This window comes from Hippocampus bargibanti, linkage group LG05, assembly GCF_051943395.1.
Source record: "Hippocampus bargibanti isolate YZ-2025 linkage group LG05, ASM5194339v1, whole genome shotgun sequence".
Taxonomy (NCBI): Eukaryota; Metazoa; Chordata; class Actinopteri; order Syngnathiformes; family Syngnathidae; genus Hippocampus; species Hippocampus bargibanti.
This window is the reverse complement of record NC_142738.1, coordinates 2,420,001-2,440,000: the sequence shown is the minus strand read 5'-3', so window position 1 is coordinate 2,440,000 and position 20,000 is coordinate 2,420,001. Positions and strand designations below refer to the sequence as shown.

General features: G+C 40.5%; 3 protein-coding genes and 20 non-coding genes across 24 annotated transcripts in view; 21 read left to right on the top strand and 2 right to left on the bottom strand.

Annotated features, from left to right (window-relative positions):
* The window catches only part of shisal1b (shisa like 1b), a 63,876-nt gene extending 53,505 nt beyond the window's left edge, over positions 1 to 10,371 (top strand). Inside the window, exon 7 of one of the 2 annotated variants that reach the window (XM_088996230.1) lies at positions 8,266 to 10,371. In XM_088996230.1, the coding sequence (XP_088852356.1) occupies position 8,266 (1 nt within the window). In that variant the 3' untranslated portion in view covers positions 8,267 to 10,371. Of the gene's footprint in view, positions 1 to 5,403; positions 5,469 to 8,265 lie in introns of those variants that run through there. The other variant, XM_088996231.1, reaches the window with a different exon arrangement.
* On the top strand, positions 109 to 180 carry trnaq-uug (transfer RNA glutamine (anticodon UUG)). Its single transcript has one exon. It is a non-coding gene; the product is annotated as a tRNA-Gln (tRNA).
* On the top strand, positions 702 to 842 carry LOC148897463 (U4 spliceosomal RNA). The gene has a single exon (XR_016115132.1). It is a non-coding gene; the product is annotated as a U4 spliceosomal RNA (small nuclear RNA).
* Positions 1,081 to 1,152, top strand: trnaq-uug (transfer RNA glutamine (anticodon UUG)). The gene has a single exon. It is a non-coding gene; the product is annotated as a tRNA-Gln (tRNA).
* trnaq-cug (transfer RNA glutamine (anticodon CUG)) lies at positions 1,346 to 1,417 on the top strand. Its single transcript has one exon. It is a non-coding gene; the product is annotated as a tRNA-Gln (tRNA).
* Positions 2,163 to 2,303, top strand: LOC148897460 (U4 spliceosomal RNA). Its single transcript, XR_016115129.1, has one exon. It is a non-coding gene; the product is annotated as a U4 spliceosomal RNA (small nuclear RNA).
* Positions 2,553 to 2,624, top strand: trnaq-uug (transfer RNA glutamine (anticodon UUG)). Its single transcript has one exon. It is a non-coding gene; the product is annotated as a tRNA-Gln (tRNA).
* trnaq-uug (transfer RNA glutamine (anticodon UUG)) lies at positions 3,637 to 3,708 on the top strand. The gene has a single exon. It is a non-coding gene; the product is annotated as a tRNA-Gln (tRNA).
* trnaq-cug (transfer RNA glutamine (anticodon CUG)) lies at positions 3,908 to 3,979 on the top strand. The gene has a single exon. It is a non-coding gene; the product is annotated as a tRNA-Gln (tRNA).
* On the top strand, positions 4,127 to 4,198 carry trnaq-cug (transfer RNA glutamine (anticodon CUG)). The gene has a single exon. It is a non-coding gene; the product is annotated as a tRNA-Gln (tRNA).
* LOC148897455 (U4 spliceosomal RNA) lies at positions 4,458 to 4,598 on the top strand. Its single transcript, XR_016115131.1, has one exon. It is a non-coding gene; the product is annotated as a U4 spliceosomal RNA (small nuclear RNA).
* trnaq-cug (transfer RNA glutamine (anticodon CUG)) lies at positions 5,189 to 5,260 on the top strand. Its single transcript has one exon. It is a non-coding gene; the product is annotated as a tRNA-Gln (tRNA).
* trnaq-uug (transfer RNA glutamine (anticodon UUG)) lies at positions 5,545 to 5,616 on the top strand. Its single transcript has one exon. It is a non-coding gene; the product is annotated as a tRNA-Gln (tRNA).
* trnaq-cug (transfer RNA glutamine (anticodon CUG)) lies at positions 5,816 to 5,887 on the top strand. Its single transcript has one exon. It is a non-coding gene; the product is annotated as a tRNA-Gln (tRNA).
* Positions 6,207 to 6,278, top strand: trnaq-uug (transfer RNA glutamine (anticodon UUG)). Its single transcript has one exon. It is a non-coding gene; the product is annotated as a tRNA-Gln (tRNA).
* trnaq-cug (transfer RNA glutamine (anticodon CUG)) lies at positions 6,470 to 6,541 on the top strand. Its single transcript has one exon. It is a non-coding gene; the product is annotated as a tRNA-Gln (tRNA).
* On the top strand, positions 6,861 to 6,932 carry trnaq-uug (transfer RNA glutamine (anticodon UUG)). Its single transcript has one exon. It is a non-coding gene; the product is annotated as a tRNA-Gln (tRNA).
* Positions 7,134 to 7,205, top strand: trnaq-cug (transfer RNA glutamine (anticodon CUG)). Its single transcript has one exon. It is a non-coding gene; the product is annotated as a tRNA-Gln (tRNA).
* Positions 7,399 to 7,470, top strand: trnaq-cug (transfer RNA glutamine (anticodon CUG)). Its single transcript has one exon. It is a non-coding gene; the product is annotated as a tRNA-Gln (tRNA).
* trnaq-uug (transfer RNA glutamine (anticodon UUG)) lies at positions 7,781 to 7,852 on the top strand. Its single transcript has one exon. It is a non-coding gene; the product is annotated as a tRNA-Gln (tRNA).
* On the top strand, positions 8,051 to 8,122 carry trnaq-cug (transfer RNA glutamine (anticodon CUG)). Its single transcript has one exon. It is a non-coding gene; the product is annotated as a tRNA-Gln (tRNA).
* Positions 10,372 to 13,062: 2,691 nt separating the features above from the next.
* On the bottom strand, positions 13,063 to 17,545 carry LOC148897443 (uncharacterized). The gene is made up of 5 exons (XM_088996439.1): positions 16,860 to 17,545; positions 15,093 to 15,859; positions 14,603 to 14,667; positions 13,806 to 13,909; positions 13,063 to 13,725 (listed from the first exon to the last, which is right to left on the bottom strand). Exons 2-5 carry the CDS (start codon positions 15,241 to 15,243, stop codon positions 13,632 to 13,634), a joined length of 414 nt encoding a protein of 137 aa, XP_088852565.1. The 5' UTR covers positions 15,244 to 15,859; positions 16,860 to 17,545; the 3' UTR covers positions 13,063 to 13,631.
* Positions 17,546 to 19,973: 2,428 nt separating this feature from the next.
* Positions 19,974 to 20,000, bottom strand: part of parvb (parvin, beta) — a 23,969-nt gene continuing 23,942 nt past the window's right edge. The window contains exon 13 of the mRNA XM_088996678.1: positions 19,974 to 20,000. This exon is cut by the window's right edge and continues 701 nt beyond it. The gene's annotated coding sequence lies outside the window, so the exon portion shown is untranslated.

The following is a 20,000-nucleotide window of genomic DNA, read 5'->3' as shown; positions in this document are numbered from 1 at the left end:
ATCCCTGCTTGAATCGATCACCTCCACCCAAAAGCACCCATGCTCATCACTGTGCAGTGATAGTGTTAAAATCTATGAGGTGGAGCCTAGTGAATGCCAGTTGTGTGTGGTTCCATGGTGTAATGGTTAGCACTCTGGACTTTGAATCCAGTGATCTGAGTTCAAATCTCAGTGGAACCTTACATTTTTGGTATGCATCCCTGCTTGAATTTCTGGCCTCCACTCAAAACTACCTTGGCTCCGGACCACCTTGATGGACAATGAATTGCAGTCTCCTTGAGCAAAACTACCCCCACAATATGTCCCTCCATTGGTTTTGTCTTTGTGCGGTGGTAGTGTTAGAATCTATAAGGTCGCGCCAGATACATTTCAATGTGGTTCCATGGTGTAATGGTCCGCACGCTGAATCTGGCGATCTGAGTTCAAATCTCGGTAGAACCTGAATTTTTTTATATGCATTCCTGCTTAAGATTGTCATCTTTGCAAACGTCCCCATTCTGGAGAGACGAAAGGCTTTCTTATACTGATCTGATTTATCCCCAAAACAACTTGAATTGCAGTCAGCAATGGTAACTGTTGAGTCTCCACACTGACAATTCCACCTATCAACTAAAATTACCTTTTAAATGTGGAATGTTCCGACCTCTCACTGTAAGGAGTACTGAGCAATGATGACATGTTGAGGTGAAGGAGTCATCAGTATCTTTGTGCAGTGGCAGTATCGTAGCCTATGAGGTTTACCCGAGGCGTGATTATTGCTAGTTGAAAACTTTACCCAATACCCCGCCTTGATGACTTGAAAAATAGTCGCATGTGGCAATTTTTCACAGTCTCTATGGAGACGATACTCTCTGTGAATATAAGTTGTTGGCTAATGTTGTTATTCAAACAGTTCTGCTTGCAACTATGAGAAATTGAAAAATAGCATCAAGTAGTACTTGATGTTAATGTATTGATGTTTATTTATTTTCTGATTGTGAAAACTGGTGTTGTAATTGGAGTTGTCTGTCCAATGAATGAGTACCAAGCAGTCATTCGCTTGCTAAATTGCATGGTCCTGACCATTTGCACATCATATCTGGTTCCATGGTGTAATGGTTAGCACTCTTGACTTTGAATCCAGTGATCTGAGTTCAAATCTCAGTGGAACCTAAATGGTTTTTATGCATCCCCGCTTCAATTGATCACCTCCACCCAAAAGCACCCACGGTCAGGACTACCTTGCTGTCCAAACAATTGCAGTCTTCTTGTGCAAAACAACACCCACAGTGTGTTTCTGAATTTATAGTGTTTGCGCTATGATAGCGTTAGAACCTACAAAGTCGGGCTAGATAAGTTTGTGTGTGGTTCCATGGTGTAATGGTTAGCACTCTGGACTCTGAATCCAGCGATCTGAGTTCAAATCTCAGTGCAACCTATTTTTTTTTTTCGGCATCCCTGCTTAAATTGATCACTTTGAGCCAAAAGCAACCATGCTCTGACCACCTTGCTGTACAAACAATTGCAGTGTTTTAGAGCAAAACAACACCCACAGTGTGTTTCTGAATTCATAATCTTTGCGCTATGGTAGAGTTAGGACCTACTAAGTTGGGCCAGGTATGTTTGTATGTGGTTCCATGGTGTAATGGTTAGCACTCTGGGCTCTGAATCAAGCGAACTGAGTTCAAATCTCAGTGGAACCTTGTCATTTTTATGCATACCTGCTCAAGATAATCATCTTCATCCCCACAACAACTTGAATAGTTGTCAGCAATGGTAATTGTTGAGTGTCCACGCTGACAATTCCACCGATCAACTAAAATTACCCATTAAATGAGTAACAGGAGCGAGGTGGTCTACTGATTTGGGTCTAACAGTTCAGGGTGTAGCTATGAATGATATTGAACGAGCTCCTGTGGAGGTTGACATGGGTACTTTCATCATTTGTACGGGGTTTCTACATACACTGTGTTCTTAAACAAACAAAAATATTTTCATACTTTTCCAAAAATGTATTGATTTTCAAATTCATCACTTTCAAACTTTCCTCGTCCACAAGTGTTGGATCATAAAGATTTGGATATGATCGAAGGAAAAATAATATCCTGTAAAAAATTGTGCGGACCTCTCACTGTAAGGAGTACTGAGCAACCATGACATGTTGAGGTTCACGAGTCATTGGTATCTTTGCGCAGTGGCAGTATCGTAGCCTATGAGGTTTAACTGAGGCGCGATTATTGCTAGTTGAAAACTTTACCCAATACCCCGCCACGATGACTTGAAATATAGTTGTCTGTGGCAATTTTTGGCGGTCTCTATGGAGACTATCATTTGTGTGAATATAAGTTGTGGAGAAAATTGTGATTGCAATAGTTCTCATTCATGCTCTGGGAAATACAAGATATGCACCAAGTAGTAATTGATGTTTTATGCAGTGAAGTGAGTTAACAATTGCAAAGACTGATGATGTATTTGTCGTTCCATGTTTGTCCCCAGGTGATAGGGAGGACCAGGCAGTCATTCACTGGTCCAATTGTATGTTCCTGAACATGTTGACCAGTTAGATCTCCTGTGGTTCCATGGTGTAATGGCTAGCACTCTGGACTTTGAATCCAGTGATCCGAGCTCAAATCTCGGTGGGACCTGATTTGCTTTTCTGCATCCCTGCTTGAAACGATCACCGACACCCAAAAGCACCCACACTCAACACTGTGCAGTGGTAGTGTTAGAATATATGAGGTCAAGCCCAGTAAACTGCTCTTGTGTGTGGTTCCATGGTGTAATGGTTAGCACTCTGTACTCTGAATCCAGCAATCTGAGTTCAAATCTCAGAGTAACCTGACTTTTTTGTATGCATCCCTGCTTAAGATTGTGTCAGAAATATGACAGCAGATTGTCATCTTTGCAAATTCCCCCATTGTGGGGGTATTAAAGGCTTTCTTATACTGATCTGTATTTTCCCCAAAACAACTTGAATTGTTGTCCGTAATGGTAACTGTTGAGTCTCCAGACTGACAATTCCACCTATCAACGAAAATGACCTATTAAATGTGTAATGTGCCGACCTCTCACTGTAAGGAGTACTGAGCAATCATGACATGTTGCTGTTAATGAGTGGTAGTGTTAGAATCTATGAGTTCGAGCCCAGTCAACTACTTTTGTGTGTGTTTCCTGGTGTAATGGTTAGCACTCTGGACTCTGAATCCAGTGATCTGAGTTCAAATCTTGGTGGAACTTGTTTTTTTCTGCATCCCCGCTTGAATTTATCATCTCCACCCGAAAGCTCCCTGGCTCAGGACTACTGTGACGGACAATGAATTGGTTTCATTGGACTCTGAATCCAGCGATCTGAGTTCAAATCTCAGTGGAACCTGTATTTTGGATCATTTGGTTTGGAAGTGTGCAGCCTCATGTGGCCTCCAGGAAAACAGATATAAAGCTGTAGCCCCCCATTATAGTTCAACTTGCCCATCATTGTGTGAACCTTTTCCCTTTCTTCTTTTCTTCTTTGGACAGAGCTATGCGGCCAGCAGACAACAAGCAGACCGTATTCCCAAAGGCCACCCAGAGGAGACCCCACACCACATGCTCATGACTGTGCAGTAGTACTGTTAGTATCTGGCAATGAAGTCGAGACTAGTAAACCACCTTGTGTGTGGTTCCATGGTGTAATGGTTAGCACTCTGGACTTTGAATCCAGTGATCGGAGTTCAAATCTCGGTGGAACCTGATTTGCTTTTCTGCATCCCTGCTTGAATCGATCACCTCGAGCCACAATCACCCATACTCTGACCACTTTGCTGTACGAACAATTGCATTCTCCTTGAGCAAAACAACACCCGCAATAGGTTCATCCATTCATATTATCTTTGGGTGGTGGTAGTGTCAGAAACTATTGGGTCGACCCAGGTAAACCGGTGCTGAATGTGGTTCCATGGTGTAATGGTTAGCACTCTGGACTCTGAATCCAGTGATCTGAGTTCAAATCTCAGTGGAACCTGTTTTTTTCAGCATCCCTGCTTGAATTTATCACCTCCACCCAAAAGCTCCCTGGCTCGGGACTACCGTGAGGGACAATGAATTAGTTTTGTCTTTGAACGGTGGTAGTGTTAGAATCCATAAGGACGAGCCAGATACATTTTGATGTGGTTCCATGGTGTAATGGTTAGCACTCTGGACTCTGAATCCAGCAATCTGAGTTCAAATCTCGGTGGAACCTGATTTTTTTAGTATGCATCCCTGCTTAAGATTGTCATCTTTGCAAATTCCCCCATTTTGGGGCTATTAAAGGCTTTCTTTAACTGATCTGATTCATCCCCAAAACAACTTGAAATGTTATCAGCAATGGTAACTGTTGAGTCTCCAGACTGACAATTCCATCTATCAACTAAAATGACCTCTTAAATGTGTAATTTGTCACCCTCTCACTGTAAGGAGTACTAGCAATCATGACATGTTGAGGTGAAGGAGTCATCAGTATCTTTGCGCAGTGGCAGTATCGTAGCCTATGAGGTTTACCCGAGGCGCGATTATTGCTAGTTGAAAACTTTACCCAATAATCTGCCACAATGACTTGAAATAGAGTTATCTGTGGCAATTTTTGACAGTCTCTATGGAGACTATCATTTGTGTGAATGCAAGTTGTGGGGGAAATTGTGATTGCAATAGTTCTCATTCAGACTCTGTGTGCACAAAGTAGTAATTGATGTTTTATGCAATTAAGTGAGTCACTGATTGCAAAGAGTGATAAAGAATTGTGTGTTCCTGAAAATGTTGACAGTTTACATCTCGTGTGGTACCATGGTGTAAAGGTTAGCACACTGGACTTTGAATCCAGTGATGTGAGTTCAAATCTTGGTGAAACCTGCATTTTTTCTCTGCATCCCAGCTTGAAACGATCACCTGCACCCAAAAGCAACCACATTCATCTCTGTGCAGTGGTAGTGCTAGAATCTATGAGGTCGAGCCCAGTAAACTCATCTGGTGCGTTGTTCCATGGTGTAATGGTAAGCACACAGAACTCTGAATCCAGCGATCAGAGCTCAAATCTTTGTGAAACCTGTTGTTTTTCTGCATCCCTGCCTGAATTTATCACCTCCACCCAAAAGCTCCCTGGCTCAGGACTACCGTGAGGGACAATGAATTGATTTTGTCTTTGCACGGTGGTAGTGTTAGAATCCATAAGGTCGAGCCAGATATATTTTGACGTGGTTCCATGGTGTAATGGTTAGCACTCTGGACTCTGAATCCAGTGATCTGAGTTCAAATCTCAGTGGAACCTGTATTTTGGATCATTTGGTTTGGAAGTGTGCAGCCTCATGTGGCCTCCAGGAAAACAGATATAAAGCTGTAGCCCCCCATTATAGTTCAACTTGCCCATCATTGTGTGAACCTTTTCCCTTTCTTCTTTTCTTCTTTGCACAGAGCTACGCGGCCGGCAGACAACTAGCAGACCGTATTCCCAAAGGCCACCCAGAGGAGACCCCACACCCCATGCTAATGACTGGGCAGTAGTACTGTTAGTATCTGGCAATGAAGTCGAGACTAGTAAACCACCTTGTGTGTGGTTCCATGGTGTAATGGTTAGCACTCTGGACTTTGAATCCAGTGATCCGAGTTCAAATCTCGGTGGAACCTGATTTGCTTTTCTGCATCCCTGCTTGAATCGATCACCTCGAGCCACAATCACCCATACTCTGACCACTTTGCTGTACGAACGATTTCATTCTCCTTGAGCAAAACAACACCCGCAATAGGTTCATCCAGTCCTATTATCTTTGGGTGGTGGTAGTGTCAGAAACTATTAGGTCGACCCAGGTAAACCGGCGCTGAATGTGGTTCCATGGTGTAATGGTTAGCACTCTGGACTCTGAATCCAGTGATCTGAGTTCAAATCTCAGTGGAACCTGTTTTTTTCTGCATCCCTGCTTGAATCGATCAACTCCACCCAAAAGCACCCACGCTCATGACTGTGCAGTGGTAGTGTTAGAATCAATGAGGTCGAGTCTAGTAAACTCCTCTTGGGTGTGGTTCCATAGTGTAATGGTAAACACTCTGGACTTTAAATCCAGTAATCCGAGTTCACATCTCGGTGGAACCTGCATTTTTTTCTGATGTCCCTGCTTGAGACAATCACCTCCACCCAAAAGCACCCATGCTCATCACGCTGCAGTACTACTGTTAGTATCTGCCTATGAAGTCGAGCTTAGTAAAGCCATCTATTGTGTGGTTCCATGGTGTAATGGTTAGCACTCTGGACTTTGAATCCAGTGATCCGAGTTCAAATCTCGGTGGAACCTGATTTGCTTTTCTGCATCTCTGCTTGAATCGATCACTTCGAGCCAAAAGCACCCATACTCTGACCACTTTACTGTACTAACAATTGCATTCTCCTTGAGCAAAACAACACCCACAATAGGTTCATATTATCTTTGTGTGGTGGTAGTGTCAGAAACTATTAGGGCGACCCAGGAAAACCGATGCGGTATGTGGTTCCATGGTGTAATGGTTAGCACTCTGGACTCTGAATCCAGTGATCTGAGTTCAAATCTCAGTGGAACCTGTTTTTTTTCTGCATCCCTGCTTGAATCGATCACCTCCATCCAAAAGCACCCACCCTCATGACTGTGCAGTGGTAGTGTTAGAATCTATGAGGTCGAGTCTAGTAAACTCCTCTTGATTGTGGTTCCATAGTGTAATGGTAAACACTCTGGACTTTAAATCCAGTAATCCGAGTTCACATCTCGGTGGAACCTGCATTTTTTTCTGATGTCCCTGCTTGAGACAATCACCTCCACCCAAAAGCACCCATGCTCATCACGATGCAGTAGTACTGTTAATATCTGCCTATGAAGTCGAGCCTAGTAAACGCTCTTGTGTGTGGTTCCATGGTGTAATGGTTAGCACTCTGGACTTTGAATCCAGTGATCCGAGTTCAAATCTCGGTGGAACCTGATTTGCTTTTCTGCATCTCTGCTTGAATCGATCACTTCGCGCCAAAACTACCCATACTCTGACCACTTTACTGTACTAACAATTGCATTTTCCTTGAGCAAAACAACACCCGCAATCGGTTCTTATCTTATCTTATTATCTTTGGGTGGTGGTAGTGTCAGAAACTATTAGGTCGACCCGGGTAAACCGATGCTGTATGTGGTTCCATGGTGTAATGGTTAGCACTCTGGACTCTGAATCCAGTGATCTGAGTTCAAATCTCAGTGGAACCCGATTTGCTTTTCTGCATCTCTGCTTGAATCGATCACTTCGCGCCAAAACTACCCATACTCTGACCACTTTACTGTACGAACAATTGCATTTTCCTTGAGCAAAACAACACCCGCAATCGGTTCTTATCTTATCTTTGGGTGGCGGTAGTGTCAGCAACTATTAGCTCGACCCAGGTAAACAGATGCTGTATGTGGTTCCATGGTGTAATGGTTAGCACTCTGGACTCTGAATCCAGCGATCTGAGTTCAAATCTCGGTGGAGCCTGTTTTTTTTTCTGCTCACCTCCTACCAAAAGCAGCCACGCTCATGACTGTGCACGAGTAGTGTTAGAATCTATGTTCTATGAGGTCAAGTCTAGTAAACTCCTCTTGAGTGTGGTTCCATAGTGTAATGGTAAACACTCTGGACTTTAAATCCAGTAATCCGAGTTCACATCTCGGTGGAACCTGCATTTTTTTCTGATGTCCCTGCTTGAGACAATCACCTCCACCCAAAAGCACCCATGCTCATCACGATGCAGTAGTACTGTTAGTATCTGCCTATGAAGTCGAGCCTAGTAAACCCTCTTGTGTGTGGTTCCATGGTGTAATGGTTAGCACTCTGGACTTTGAATCCAGTGGTCCGAGTTCAAATCTCGGTGGAACCTGATTTGCTTTTCTGCATCTCTGCTTGAATCGATCACTTCGAGCCAAAACTACCCATACTCTGACCACTTTACTGTACTAACAATTGCATTTTCCTTGAGCAAAACAACACCCGCAATCGGTTCTTATCTTATCTTATCTTTGGGTGGTGGTAGTGTCAGAAACTATTAGGTCGACCCAGGTAAACCGATGCTGTATGTGGTTCCATGGTGTAATGGTTAGCACTCTGGACTCTGAATCCAGTGATCTGAGTTCAAATCTCAGTGGAACCTGTATTTTGGATCATTTGGTTTGGAAATGTGCAGCCTGATGTGGCCTCCAGGAACACAGATGTAAAGCTGGAGCCCCCTTTTATCGTTCAACTTGCCCATCATTACGTTGACATTTTCCCTTTTTTCTCTTCTACTTTGGACAGAGCTTCGCGGCCGGCAGACAACTAGCACGCCGTATTCCCAGAGGCCACCCAGAGGAGACCCCACACCCCATTCCCCTTACAGACACTGCATCCACACCTAGATAGGCAATCACCCAGAACATCTTTGGCGGGGATGCCCCCTGACCCCTCAACCCAACCCTCTGATGAGCACAAGCCAGCCGTGGAAGGTCATCGCTGGCATTGAACACGCCAGATGAGCGATCGGTAGAGTCGCCGCAGCTGAGCTGAGTCGAGCTGACCGCTCGGGGGGATAAGCGAGGCTCAAATGTCTGTCGGCAAGCCGAGCCCGGTCGGGAATAGGATGACGTGGTCGGACTTGAAGGTTTTCCAATGTGAACCGTTTATTCGACCACTGTGTTCGTTTGTGTTGAGTCGCAGTTGGATGCTATTTTATTCATGTGATCGTCACACAACGCGGAATCTTTGGGGGGGGCATGGTATTCCTTTAGTGCAGGGGTGTCAAAGTCATTTTTGCCGCGGGCCACATTGTAGTTATGGTTTCCTCTCGAGGGCCGTTATGAATTTGGGGAAGCAATTAGAATGTTTAATCCCCTCCACATATTACAAATAGAGAACACAAGAAATTAATGAACACAGTGACACCTCGGTTTACGAACCCCTTGGCTTACGAACGTTTCGGTTTTGGTACATTTATAAAAATTATACCTTGGCATACGAACTGTTTTTCGGGATACACACAGAGCGCCACAATGCGTGATGTGTCGTTGGCGAACGAGCCAACTGTTTTTGTCCTCTATTTCCCCACCCCCAGTCTTCGGTTAAAGCCACATGATTGGTCAAGAACGCAGCAGTGACGGGAGGCGGGGGTGGGGGTGTTAAACATTAAAGAGACAAGCAGATGACAGAGAGAGTGTGATAAAATGGATAGAAAACAGTGAAATTTGGACTAGTTTCAACTTTGATAGTTCAAAAGCAAAGTGTAGACTGCAAGGTTAAAATATCCCATCAATCAGGCTCCACAAATAACCCGCACAAGCCATCTGTACACATGATGCAAGAAGCTATCAACCCAGCTGAACAGAACACAATTGATGAGGAACTAGGTAAAATTATCGCAGAGAAAGCACCTACAAGGGATCATTCCTCAAGATGGTGAAAGAAGAAGGCTATGTTCCTCATCAAGCGTTTAATGCTGATGAAACCGGCCACTCCATTCCATCAAGCCATCAACGACCATCACAAAGGTAAATAAAATGACTTTAATATGCAGTACAGTTTATTTCTTTAATTATAATACCATAGCATATTTATTATACATAAAATAAGGTCTATTTTGTGTATTTTTAAGACTTAGAAAATTAGAAAGTAGAAAATTATGTTTTATGGGGACCTGGGAACGGATTATTCTCATTTTAATGTTTTCCTATGGGAAATGAATTTTCGAGATACACACTTTTCGTTTTACACACTCTGTCTGGGAACCAATTAAGTTCGTAAACCAAGGTCCCACTGTACGTGGAGGGGATTAAACATTCTAATGGCTTATCGTAACTATAAGGAGGCCCGCGACAAAATATGTGTTTGACACCCTTGCCATAATGTGTGTCACCTTTCCTGCTGTAGCTCTAAAAAATATCAATACATTGTTTTTTTTTTCATGTGTTATCGGTATTTGTTATTGTTTTCAGGGAGGGTTGAGGAACCTTAAAGTGAGAGCGACTAGTATCAAAACAAGTAAAACCTCAGTGGAACTCTTAATTACAAAAAAAAAAAACGTTCATCCTAACTAATCAACATGAGTCCGTCACACTTCTTGATCGTGAGGATCAGGGAACCGGAACAACCCATTCGAGCCGAGTTGCCACGGCAACGTCCATCAACAAGCGCGCCTTGAGCAATACAATGCAACCTCATCCCATCAAAGGGGTTTCATCTATTTGTAACCGCAGTAGACCCGTGGAACATCAAAACTGAATTGCCAGCAATAATGTACAGTCAAGAGAAGGCTGCCGCACGCGCGTACATACACACATAATCTGCCCGTTCTAAAAATGGCAACCCCCGCCCCCCAAGACCCTTGCCCCGCCCCAAAAAAAATCGAAGATCCCTAATTTGTTTCTGGGCTATTGGTCATACTATTTATTTTATTTCATTTTATTTTATTTCATTTTATTTTATTTTTGTTTATTTTATTTTATTTTTGTTTAGTTAGTTTTATTTTATTTTATTTTAGTTTAGTTTAGTTTAGTTTAATTTAGATTGTTGTATTTTATTTTATTAATTTTACTTTATTTTATTGTATTTTATTTTTCTTGACTTGACTTTATTTTATTTTATTTTAGTTTGTTGTATTTTATTTTATTTTATTTTTTTATTTTACTTTATTTTATTGTATTTTATTTTTCTTGACTTTATTTTATTTTAGTTTATTTTATTATACATTAATTTATTTTATTTTAGTTTGGTTTTAATTAATGGATGTTGAAAAAGCCATCTCTCCCAAAGCAAACTACATAAATATAATTATTTTAAAAAAATGTAACATTTTGTTTTTTGTGCATTATGTCCAGAAAAAAAAAAAATAATAATAGTTTTCCCCCATTTCTAAATGATCATTGTTAACACGTATGTTCACCTTGAAAAAAAAACATATTTTTTAAACTTTTTAATTGATAATTTTAGCTGTTTCTATGACTAAAAACATGCAACATTAAATCAATAACTCAAATTTTACTACCTTTATTGTTTAAGCATAAAATACAAAATGATTACAGATTCAAAATGTCTTTCATGTCAAAAAATATATTCAAAAGGTGTTGATTTTTTTAATTTGTAACGGATTCTTTTATTACAGACAGTGGCGTTATTGGTTATTTAATTACCTGACATGTTTCGGACGTTTACTTCTGCCTTCATCAGTTTAATTTTTTCTTCGTTTTATTTTGTTTTTGCGCGAGTCCTCCTCCTACAGGTTGGAGGTGGAATCGTTAGTCCAAAACAACGGCCATTTACTGCCATTTGTCAAACTGACATTGTCTTTATTTGTACATAACAATAACGCGCCCACAACCTTCCACTGTCGCGAAAGTAGGTCACGCCATGTCACCATGGCAACAGTCGAGATGCCGTTCTCCAGGTGACGCATTGGGATTCGTTTTTTTTTTAAACAACTTCCGCGCAGCGGCTTGAAGTTGCCTGTCGCGAGGTTCCCGGATTTAAGTGCAACGATAGCGGCGTTTGCCACAATGTTAGCGGCCGGCTGCTGGCTGGCCGCATGGCGCTTCCACGATCGTGCCGTCCCGAAACATTTGAACACTCGGGAGAAATAATTGGCCCGTGTATCCGCCGTGCTTTTAATTCACGCTCCTTTGCTCTTCTGCCGGCGCAGCTGCCGCCTCTGTTCCCTGTCCAATTGGGGGTGGTGGGGGGTGTGTGGAAGTGCTATCTATTTATTTATTTATTTTACTGGAGTTTTAATTAGTCGGTGGTGCGAGAGAAGATTCCAGAAAGCGAAAGCATTGTGTTCACTCGGGAATACGAAATCCCTTCCCTTTCGCCCCATTTTATTGTATTTTTTTTTTTGGCCGTGACGTGACGCCGCCCATGGAAACGAAACAAAAGGTTATTCAAAAAGAAAAGAAGGAAAAAAAATGGGAGCGGCACGTCCGAGCGGCGGGTTGTCATGGTAACCGTTGCCTTACAGTCGAATTTACGCACCTGTACACACGAGCGTCGTCGCTTTGGTAGGAGCGGCGGCGGTGGTGGTGGTGATTAAGTGTACCTTCCGTAGCTAGAATGTCGCGTGCCGTTTCTCAGTTGATTGCACTTGTTGACTTTGTATCGTCACAACAGGGACAAATAAAAGTTTTATCTTTTACACCGTGTTCAAATGTTTTATATTTGATTCTTTCAGGGGGTAATCATTGCTTTTTTTCCCAACAGGGGGGTTTCTTTCGTTTGTTTTTTGTTCGTTTACACGCACACGGACACACGCACAGACATTGATAGCTAGCTAGCTAGCTAGCTAGCTAGCTATCGCCGTTGTGAGAGAACATTCCAGAAGGCGAAAGGCTAGCTAGCTAGATAAATAACTACCTAACAAGCTATATAAATAACTAACTAGCTAGATACTAAGCTAAATAGCTAGCTAGACAGATAGATAACGAGCTAGCTAGCTAGAAGGCTTAAAGGACAACCGACACCATTTTTTTTCGTTTCCTAACTGACATCAGAAAAACGTTTTATAGCATCTAAAATAGCCAAAACACGCAGGCTGATATTTTTAGTCAAATGCAAAACACCAATAAAAATGACTTAAAGTGTCCCAAAACTGTCACATATGAGCTCAAAACTGGACAGATCGTCATCAACTTGAAAACAAGACTTTATGAATATTCAGCGCGAGTCCTAAAATGTAAAATATAGCTATATGCGCTAGAATCGCTCGAAGAAATCGAAGAAAATACGCTCCGTAGAAGTCATTTGAAGTGATTTTACAAATTATGGACGCAACTTGTGTCGGTTGTCCTTCAAGCCAGGCTAGCTAGGTAGCTAGATAGATAGATAGCTAGATACAAGAGACAGGCAGACAAAGTATTCTATGCACAAAACAAAATGTCAGGACAATGAAATGTACAACTGCACAAGAACGCTTCATAAAACATAGTGCAAAGTATAAAAACATACAAATGTATAAAAAGCATAATTAATATTATGTAACTGTGCGTACCCCGGAGAAAATCCACGCAAACACGCGCACGACCCGCCAACTCAACACATTTTAATGGATTCTGTCCACCTTTGACGTCATCACCTGACTTCCTGTCACATGCTGTTGTTCATGTCACCAACACCAAGTTTGTTAGCGCACCGCTAACAAGTCCGGGCTGGCGGCGATGCCCTCATCCTGATTCTGTCAATCACGCCAAACCCACACGCCTTCCCGCGCGCTAGTAAGTGCGTGTGTTGGTCATCCATCAGCGTCCAAATGAAGAAAAGAAACAGTCCCATTTCCTGTCATTCAGGAGCCCTGGGCCACATCATTTGGGTGAATTTGTGAAGACCTCTCTGAAACTTTAACAGAAGCATATATAGACCCTCTAGAAGCCTTTAGAATGAAAAACTTGTGATGACCGGCCAAAAGGTCCTCACTTGTCAAAAATGTCCTCACTACATATGGTATAAAATGTTAGTGGTCCTCACAAGACTTGTCATACAAACACACACACACACAAAGGCACTTTTATCTCGCCACATTGTGCTCTCATTGCTTTTGATAGTCCTAATTAATTTGTTGAAATCACGCCCAAATTCCTCAGCTGCATGGAGAAAGAAGCAAAAAGAACTCGTTTCTACTCAGTTTGATAACATACCAAGAAGCTTATTTATTCATTGCCACTTGCAGGAGACATTTTCTTGGAGAGCTGAGGGGAAAAAAGGGGGGTGGTGGTGGTGTGGGGGTCTGTCATCCAGGAAAACCTGTCAAGCCACAACTGTGATCCAGCACTAGTTCTCATCTCCCATAATTACTTTCATTAAAATTTCATCCAACCATCCACCTCACTGCGTATTCCAAGAAGGTCTGATCCTTGCATCTGTCCGGGCTTGGCCAGTCTGGGAAGTTTCTTGGAGCTTCTTGAAGCTCATTGGACCATTTACTGAACTTGTCAGGCAGCATTTATAGCAAAAGTATGAAATTCAATGTGTGGTGAATGTGATCATTTTTCAGTACTTTGTGCTTTAGTGTTTTCATTTGTATATCTGACAGTTTTTCGATAATAATAATCACAATAATAATAACAATAACAACAATAATAATACTAATAATACTAATACTGCTACTACTACTAGTACTACTACTACTAATAATAATAAGAACAATAACAATAACAAATCTTGAAAAAAGGCTGTACAGGATTCAATTAAACATGTAAAAATAAGGTTACAATAATAATAATAATACATTTAATTTAAAATCGCCTTTCAAAACTCTCAAGGTCACTTTACAGTCACAGGATAAGTTTTTCAGTGGGTGAGCAGCGGCAGCCACACGGGCCAGCATTCACTCAACTCGGAAGTAACTCAAATAGAATCGTAAGACAAATACATAGAAAGCTAGCTAGCAAGCCACTAGAAAGCTAATAGCTAGCATAATGGTTAGAATTTATTTATTGATTTATTATGTAGATATTTATTTATTAATTAATTTATGAATTTGGTTATTTATGTATTTATTTTGTTTGTTTATTATGTGATTAATTATTATGAGTAATTATTAATTAATGTATTATTAATTATCATTATCTATTATATATTATTGTTATTATATATTATATATTATTATTATTATTATTACCTCCTTGAGTTTCTCCAGTTTGGGGTCTTTCAGAGATGCCTGTTGAATGATCTTGGTCCTCTCAACTGTTTGGACAACATCATCATCATAAGGATCAATCATCATCTCTTAATCAATGCAACGACATAGTTGATATTATTAATAATACATTTCATTTATAAGCCCCTTTCAAAACTCTCAAGGACACTTTACAGTCACAATATACGTTTTTGAGTTCCCAAGTGATGATACAATGCTGTTTTTCCAAAGAATATCTTCCACTGGGGACGTTGAAACTGGCCTGATCGTTTTTAGCTAATTTAGCTCATTGCTGGGTAAACACAGCACAATAGTATTAAAATGTTGAATGAGTTGATTATTGTGATTTTTTTTGTTGTTGTTGTCATCCTCTATTTATTTTAATATTTAATTCGTAAGTACAACTATGATTAAAAACAAAAAGAAATGTATAAACAGCACGTATTTTGATCAGAATTAGAAAGAAACTTACCCCGGAAGTATTCCGCATCGACGGCTGTGTCGTCTTCTTCTTGTGCTTCATTGCGATCCTGAGACTTCTCCGGTTCCATAGCTCCCCCGTGTGGCAGCGGTTGATATTTTACACATTCGACATTTTGGAACGGACGTCGACTCAAATTCATTGACAAAGCGCTTAAAAATGCAAAATTCAACAAAAGAGGTGCGCACGAAACATAAAATAAACAACTTTAATACAAAGAAGAAAATTATGACTTATTTTACTTAATTTTGGTGTGAATGTGTTAAAATTCCAAAATAATAGCACATCGTAATTTTACAATTAAAATAATAGGCCAAATCATTATTTGATTAATAAAAACATGTAATAATGGTAATGGCAATTTTTTTTCTCTCCCAAATTACATTGGTGTAATTATGTTATGCTAGTTATGCTAAAAAAATCCGACAAATCAAGCCAAACAAACGAAACACATGACGAACTTTTTTGATAGGGGGGACTGGGGGCGGGTGTCGGACTCAATATGACACCTTTTCAATGAGAAGCTCTCAGCGTGGACGTTTCGGATCCGTTGTCATCTCTGAGTCAATACATCAAAGTAACAAGTGGTGACAAGTCAGACCCCCCCCCCCCCCCCCCCTCACATCCTCTTTGCACTTGTGTGTGGCCTCTCACTTTTTTTTTCTTTTACGCTTCCAAACAAGATCACTGGGGGGGAAGAAAAAAAAAAAGAAAAATCAATTTTTTTGAAGCTGCTTACCTCCTCTGGTGGCTTAAAGCTGCCAAGAAAAAAAAAAGAAAAATGGATAAATAAAGCCGTTCAACTTCAATCTATTGTGGATTCCGATGTAAAGCTTTGTCGGCGTGCGGGCGCTTGGAAGAAAAATAAAATGTCAGCGAGTCGGAAGTGAAGAAAGACACACTTAAAGGACAACCGACGTCACCTTTTCATTTCTTAACTGTCATTAGAAAAACGTTTTATAGCATCTAAAATACCAAAAAACACGCAGTATGATATTTTTATTCAAATGCAAAACACCAGCTGCGAATTGGGCATTTTCAGAAAGTCCCGCCCCCAGTTCGTGACGTCACGCCAATATGTCTTGCATTGCTGCAGAATCAAAACAATGGCTTCAGATTCGGAGAATATGCTTTCTTGTTACACATCCACTTATGAATATTATTCAAATAGTTCTGAAGAGGAAAGCATACGTTTGCAATCGATTAACGAATTTATTCCGTACCATTATGAGGCAACATTGAGGGGAAATGTCTCACCGAAAAAGAGGCACAAAATGGCGATCTCCTGTGGCCATCTCCGTTTCCACAGGCTGATAAATTCCTTACATGGAGCTTGGATGCCCTCTTCTGGCAGCTTTTGGGTGCAACACGAGGTCCACAGACCAAACAAGTACAGCAAAATACATTGACGTGATGGAAGGACCGCTACAATGCGTCTTTTTATCGGTCAGGAGCATTCCTTTAGTGACGTCACGTACGGCTTCGTCACCAACTCAAAAACAAGACTTCCTGAATATTTAGCATGAGTTTTAAAACGTAAAATATAGCCATATGCGGTGGAATCTTTGTAAAATACGCTCAGTAGAAGTCATTTGAAGCCATTTTACAAATTATGGACACAACTTGTCCGGAGACGTCGGTTGTCCTTTAAGAGGACGGCGTGTCGAAAACAGTAGCACTTCCTCCATTTTTTTTAATGTGATGTCACTTTGGTACCGTGAACAGAAACAGGAAGTCTGTGTAAGCTCTCAGTCGTACAGAAGTGGTCCATCGATGAAAAGGTTTCTTCAGCCGTCATCTGTACTTCTTTGAAGGTGTCGGACGTTTCGCTTCTTATCCAAGAAGCTTCGTCAGCGAACTAAAATTTGCTGGTAGTAATAATAATAATACATTGCATTACATTAGCATAACTAAGTCTATGTTGCCTAAGAAGTCTGTTGTAAGAATGATCCAAATTAAACCTCACCCCACCATGGCGATTTAGTGAAGGGTTTTATGAAAAAAGCTTCTTTGACTCCCCTTTCAAACCATCTATTTTCTTTCGCTAAGATTTTAAACTCACTGTTGTCAAATGTGTTGTTGCTAGCTTTTAGGTGCACATGTACCGCAGAATGAGGCCCACTAGTATTATCCCTGCGATGTTGATAAAGTCTTTTTTTTTGAGACACTATAAAATGACACACTTTAAAAATGTCATAAAATGGAACCTTGACTTGTGAAGTCAAAGCTTTGCTAACCAACACAGTTTCCAAATGAAAAAGGAACTACTGAAACGTGACACTGAACTAGCTGGACCACTCAAGGCAAAGCGAGTGTGTTGAGTGGGAACATCAATCGCAGTCCCATGTGTCCGGGAGGCTCCATTAGATCCACCAGAACTGACAGGAAGTGTGGCAAAAAGGCTTCAAAATAAATAAAATAATAATAATAATCATGAACAGACATCAGTTGCTTAATAGACAATCTAACCGGGAACATTGGCAATTTTTTGGGTAGTTATGTTGCTGACCAGGCTACAAAATGGTCAACATATGAATTTTAATTTCACAAGTCGCAATTAAAACGCTTTTTAAAAACAATTTGGAGCTAGTTGGCTATTTAGCCGAGTAGCTATTAGCTATCTAGCTGGCTACCTAGCGAGCTATCTATTTGCTGTATGTTAGCTGTCTGGCTAGCTATCTGGTTGGCTACCTATCTATCTATCTATCTATCTATCTATCTATCTATCTATCTATCTATCTATCTATCTATCTATCTATCTATCTATCTATCTATCTATCTATCTATCTATCTATCTATCTATCTATCTATCTATCTATCTATCTAGCTAGCTAGCTATGGATTGCTAGCTAGCTAGCTATGGAATGCTATCTAGCTAGTTAGCTAGCTATGGATTGCTATCTAGCTAGCTAGCTATGGATTGCTATCTAGCTAGCTACCCAGCTAGCTAGCTATGGATTGCTATCTAGCGATCTAGCTAGCTATAGATCTATCTATCTATCTATCTATCAGCTAGCTTTCTTTCTATCTATCTATCTATCTATCTATCTATCTATCTATCTATCTATCTATCTATCTATCTATCTATCTATCTGTCTACCTATCTATCTATCTATCTATCTATCTATCTATCTATCTATCTATCTATCTATCTATCTATCTATCTATCTATCTATCTATCTATCTATCTATCTATCTATCTATCTATCAGCTAGCTTTCTTTCTATCTATCTATCTATCTATCTATCTATCTATCTATCTATCTATCTATCTATCTATCTATCTATCTATCTATCTATCTATCTATCTATCTATCTATCTATCTATCTATCTATCTATCTATCTGTCTACCTATCTATCTATCTATCTATTAGCTAGCTTTCTATCTATCTATCTATCTATCTATCTATCTATCTATCTATCTATCTATCTATCTATCTATCTATCTATCTATCTATTAGCTAGCTTTCTATCTATCTATCTATCTATCTATCTATCTATCTATCTATCTATCTATCTATCTATCTATCTATCTATCTATCTATCTATCTATCTATCTATCTATCTATCTATCTATCTATCTAGTTATCTAGCTATTAGCTAGCTTTCTATCTATTTGAGTTACTTCCCCACAGCTCGCCCACAGAAAAACTTCTCCTGTGACTGAAAAGTGACCTTGAGAGTTTTGAAAGGCGCTTAGAAATGAAATGTATTATTAAAAAAATAAGAGGTGAAAAAAGGGACCAGATTAAGGGGCAATTTGGGGGAGGTGGTGTAGACACGTGTAAGGTTACCATAGCAACAAAGAAAGGAGCTCGAAAATAAACCCATCATTCCTGTGCCTAAATTGGCGGAGTATTTCCGAGCGAGCAAATTTTCACTCTGGTGATTCCCTGACAGCTCGCGCGTTGACTCATCTCCACTTTCAATAATTCAGCCAAGCGTTAGAAAGCGCAGCTTGCCGTGCACTCGTGTTCGCAGTGGCACCAGCACGCGGTGGGCGGTGGGCGGTGGTTGGAGTGGCGGGTTGTTTCGCCACAGGGTCTTCCTTCCGCCCTTCTTTCGGGAACTGGTCTGAAAGGTCAGTCGATAGCAAACCTCGCTGCTACGTAGCCCACCCGGGGGGATGGGTTGTACAGTATTTAAAGGACAACCCACAGCATTTTTTTTGTTTCCTAACTGACATCAGAAAAACGTTTTATAGCATGTAAAATAGCCAAAACACGCAGGCTGATATTTTTAGTCAATTGCAAAACACTAATAAAACTGACTTAAAGTGTCTAAAAAGTACTTCAATTTGAAACCGGAAGTGGCCAGTTTCAGAAGGTCCCGCCCCCTTGTTCGTGACGTCACGCCAGGACGTCTTCGTCTTGCTCGAGAATACATTCCATTTATAAGCGCCTTTCAAAACTCTCAAGGTCACATTTCAGTCACAGGAGAAATTATTCTGTGGGTGAGCAGCGGCAGCCACACACGCCCACGTTCAGTCAACCTGGAAGTAACTCAAATAGATAGAAAGCTAGCTAGCTAATAGATAGCTAGCTAGATAACTAACTCAATAACTAATAGATAGCCAGCCGGATAGCTATCTAGCCAGCCAGTTAGCTAATAGAAAGCTAATAGATAGCAAATACATAGCCAGTTAAATGAACTCTAGCGATCCACTAGTTTTCTTCACACCTTTCCTTTGAGTGCAGACATGGTTTGTTATCGAGTGAATATTCATTCTTCTTGACTTTTTTTATTGTTGTTTTTTTTAAAATCCAAATTCACTAATTAGCCGTAATGTAGCTACCCTAACCTAAATTTTTCAATTCATAATTTTTGGGGGTTGTTGTTGTTTTTTTTTTTTTAATGAAAATCGAGAACATATAATAATAATAATAATACATTTTATTT

What these genes read in the sequence shown, in the direction of transcription:
- LOC148897443 (XM_088996439.1), bottom strand. Translation starts at nt 15,243, where the DNA reads ATGAATTTGAGTCGACGTCCGTTCCAAAATGTCGAATGTGTAAAATAT. An exon ending in CGATGCGGAATACTTCCGGG is followed by an intron (nt 14,668 to 15,092) that starts GTAAGTTTCTTT and finishes TTGTCCAAACAG; the next exon opens with TTGAGAGGACCAAGATCATT. An exon ending in TTCTTGGAATACGCAGTGAG is followed by an intron (nt 13,726 to 13,805) that starts GTGGATGGTTGG and finishes GTGGCTTGACAG; the next exon opens with GTTTTCCTGGATGACAGACC.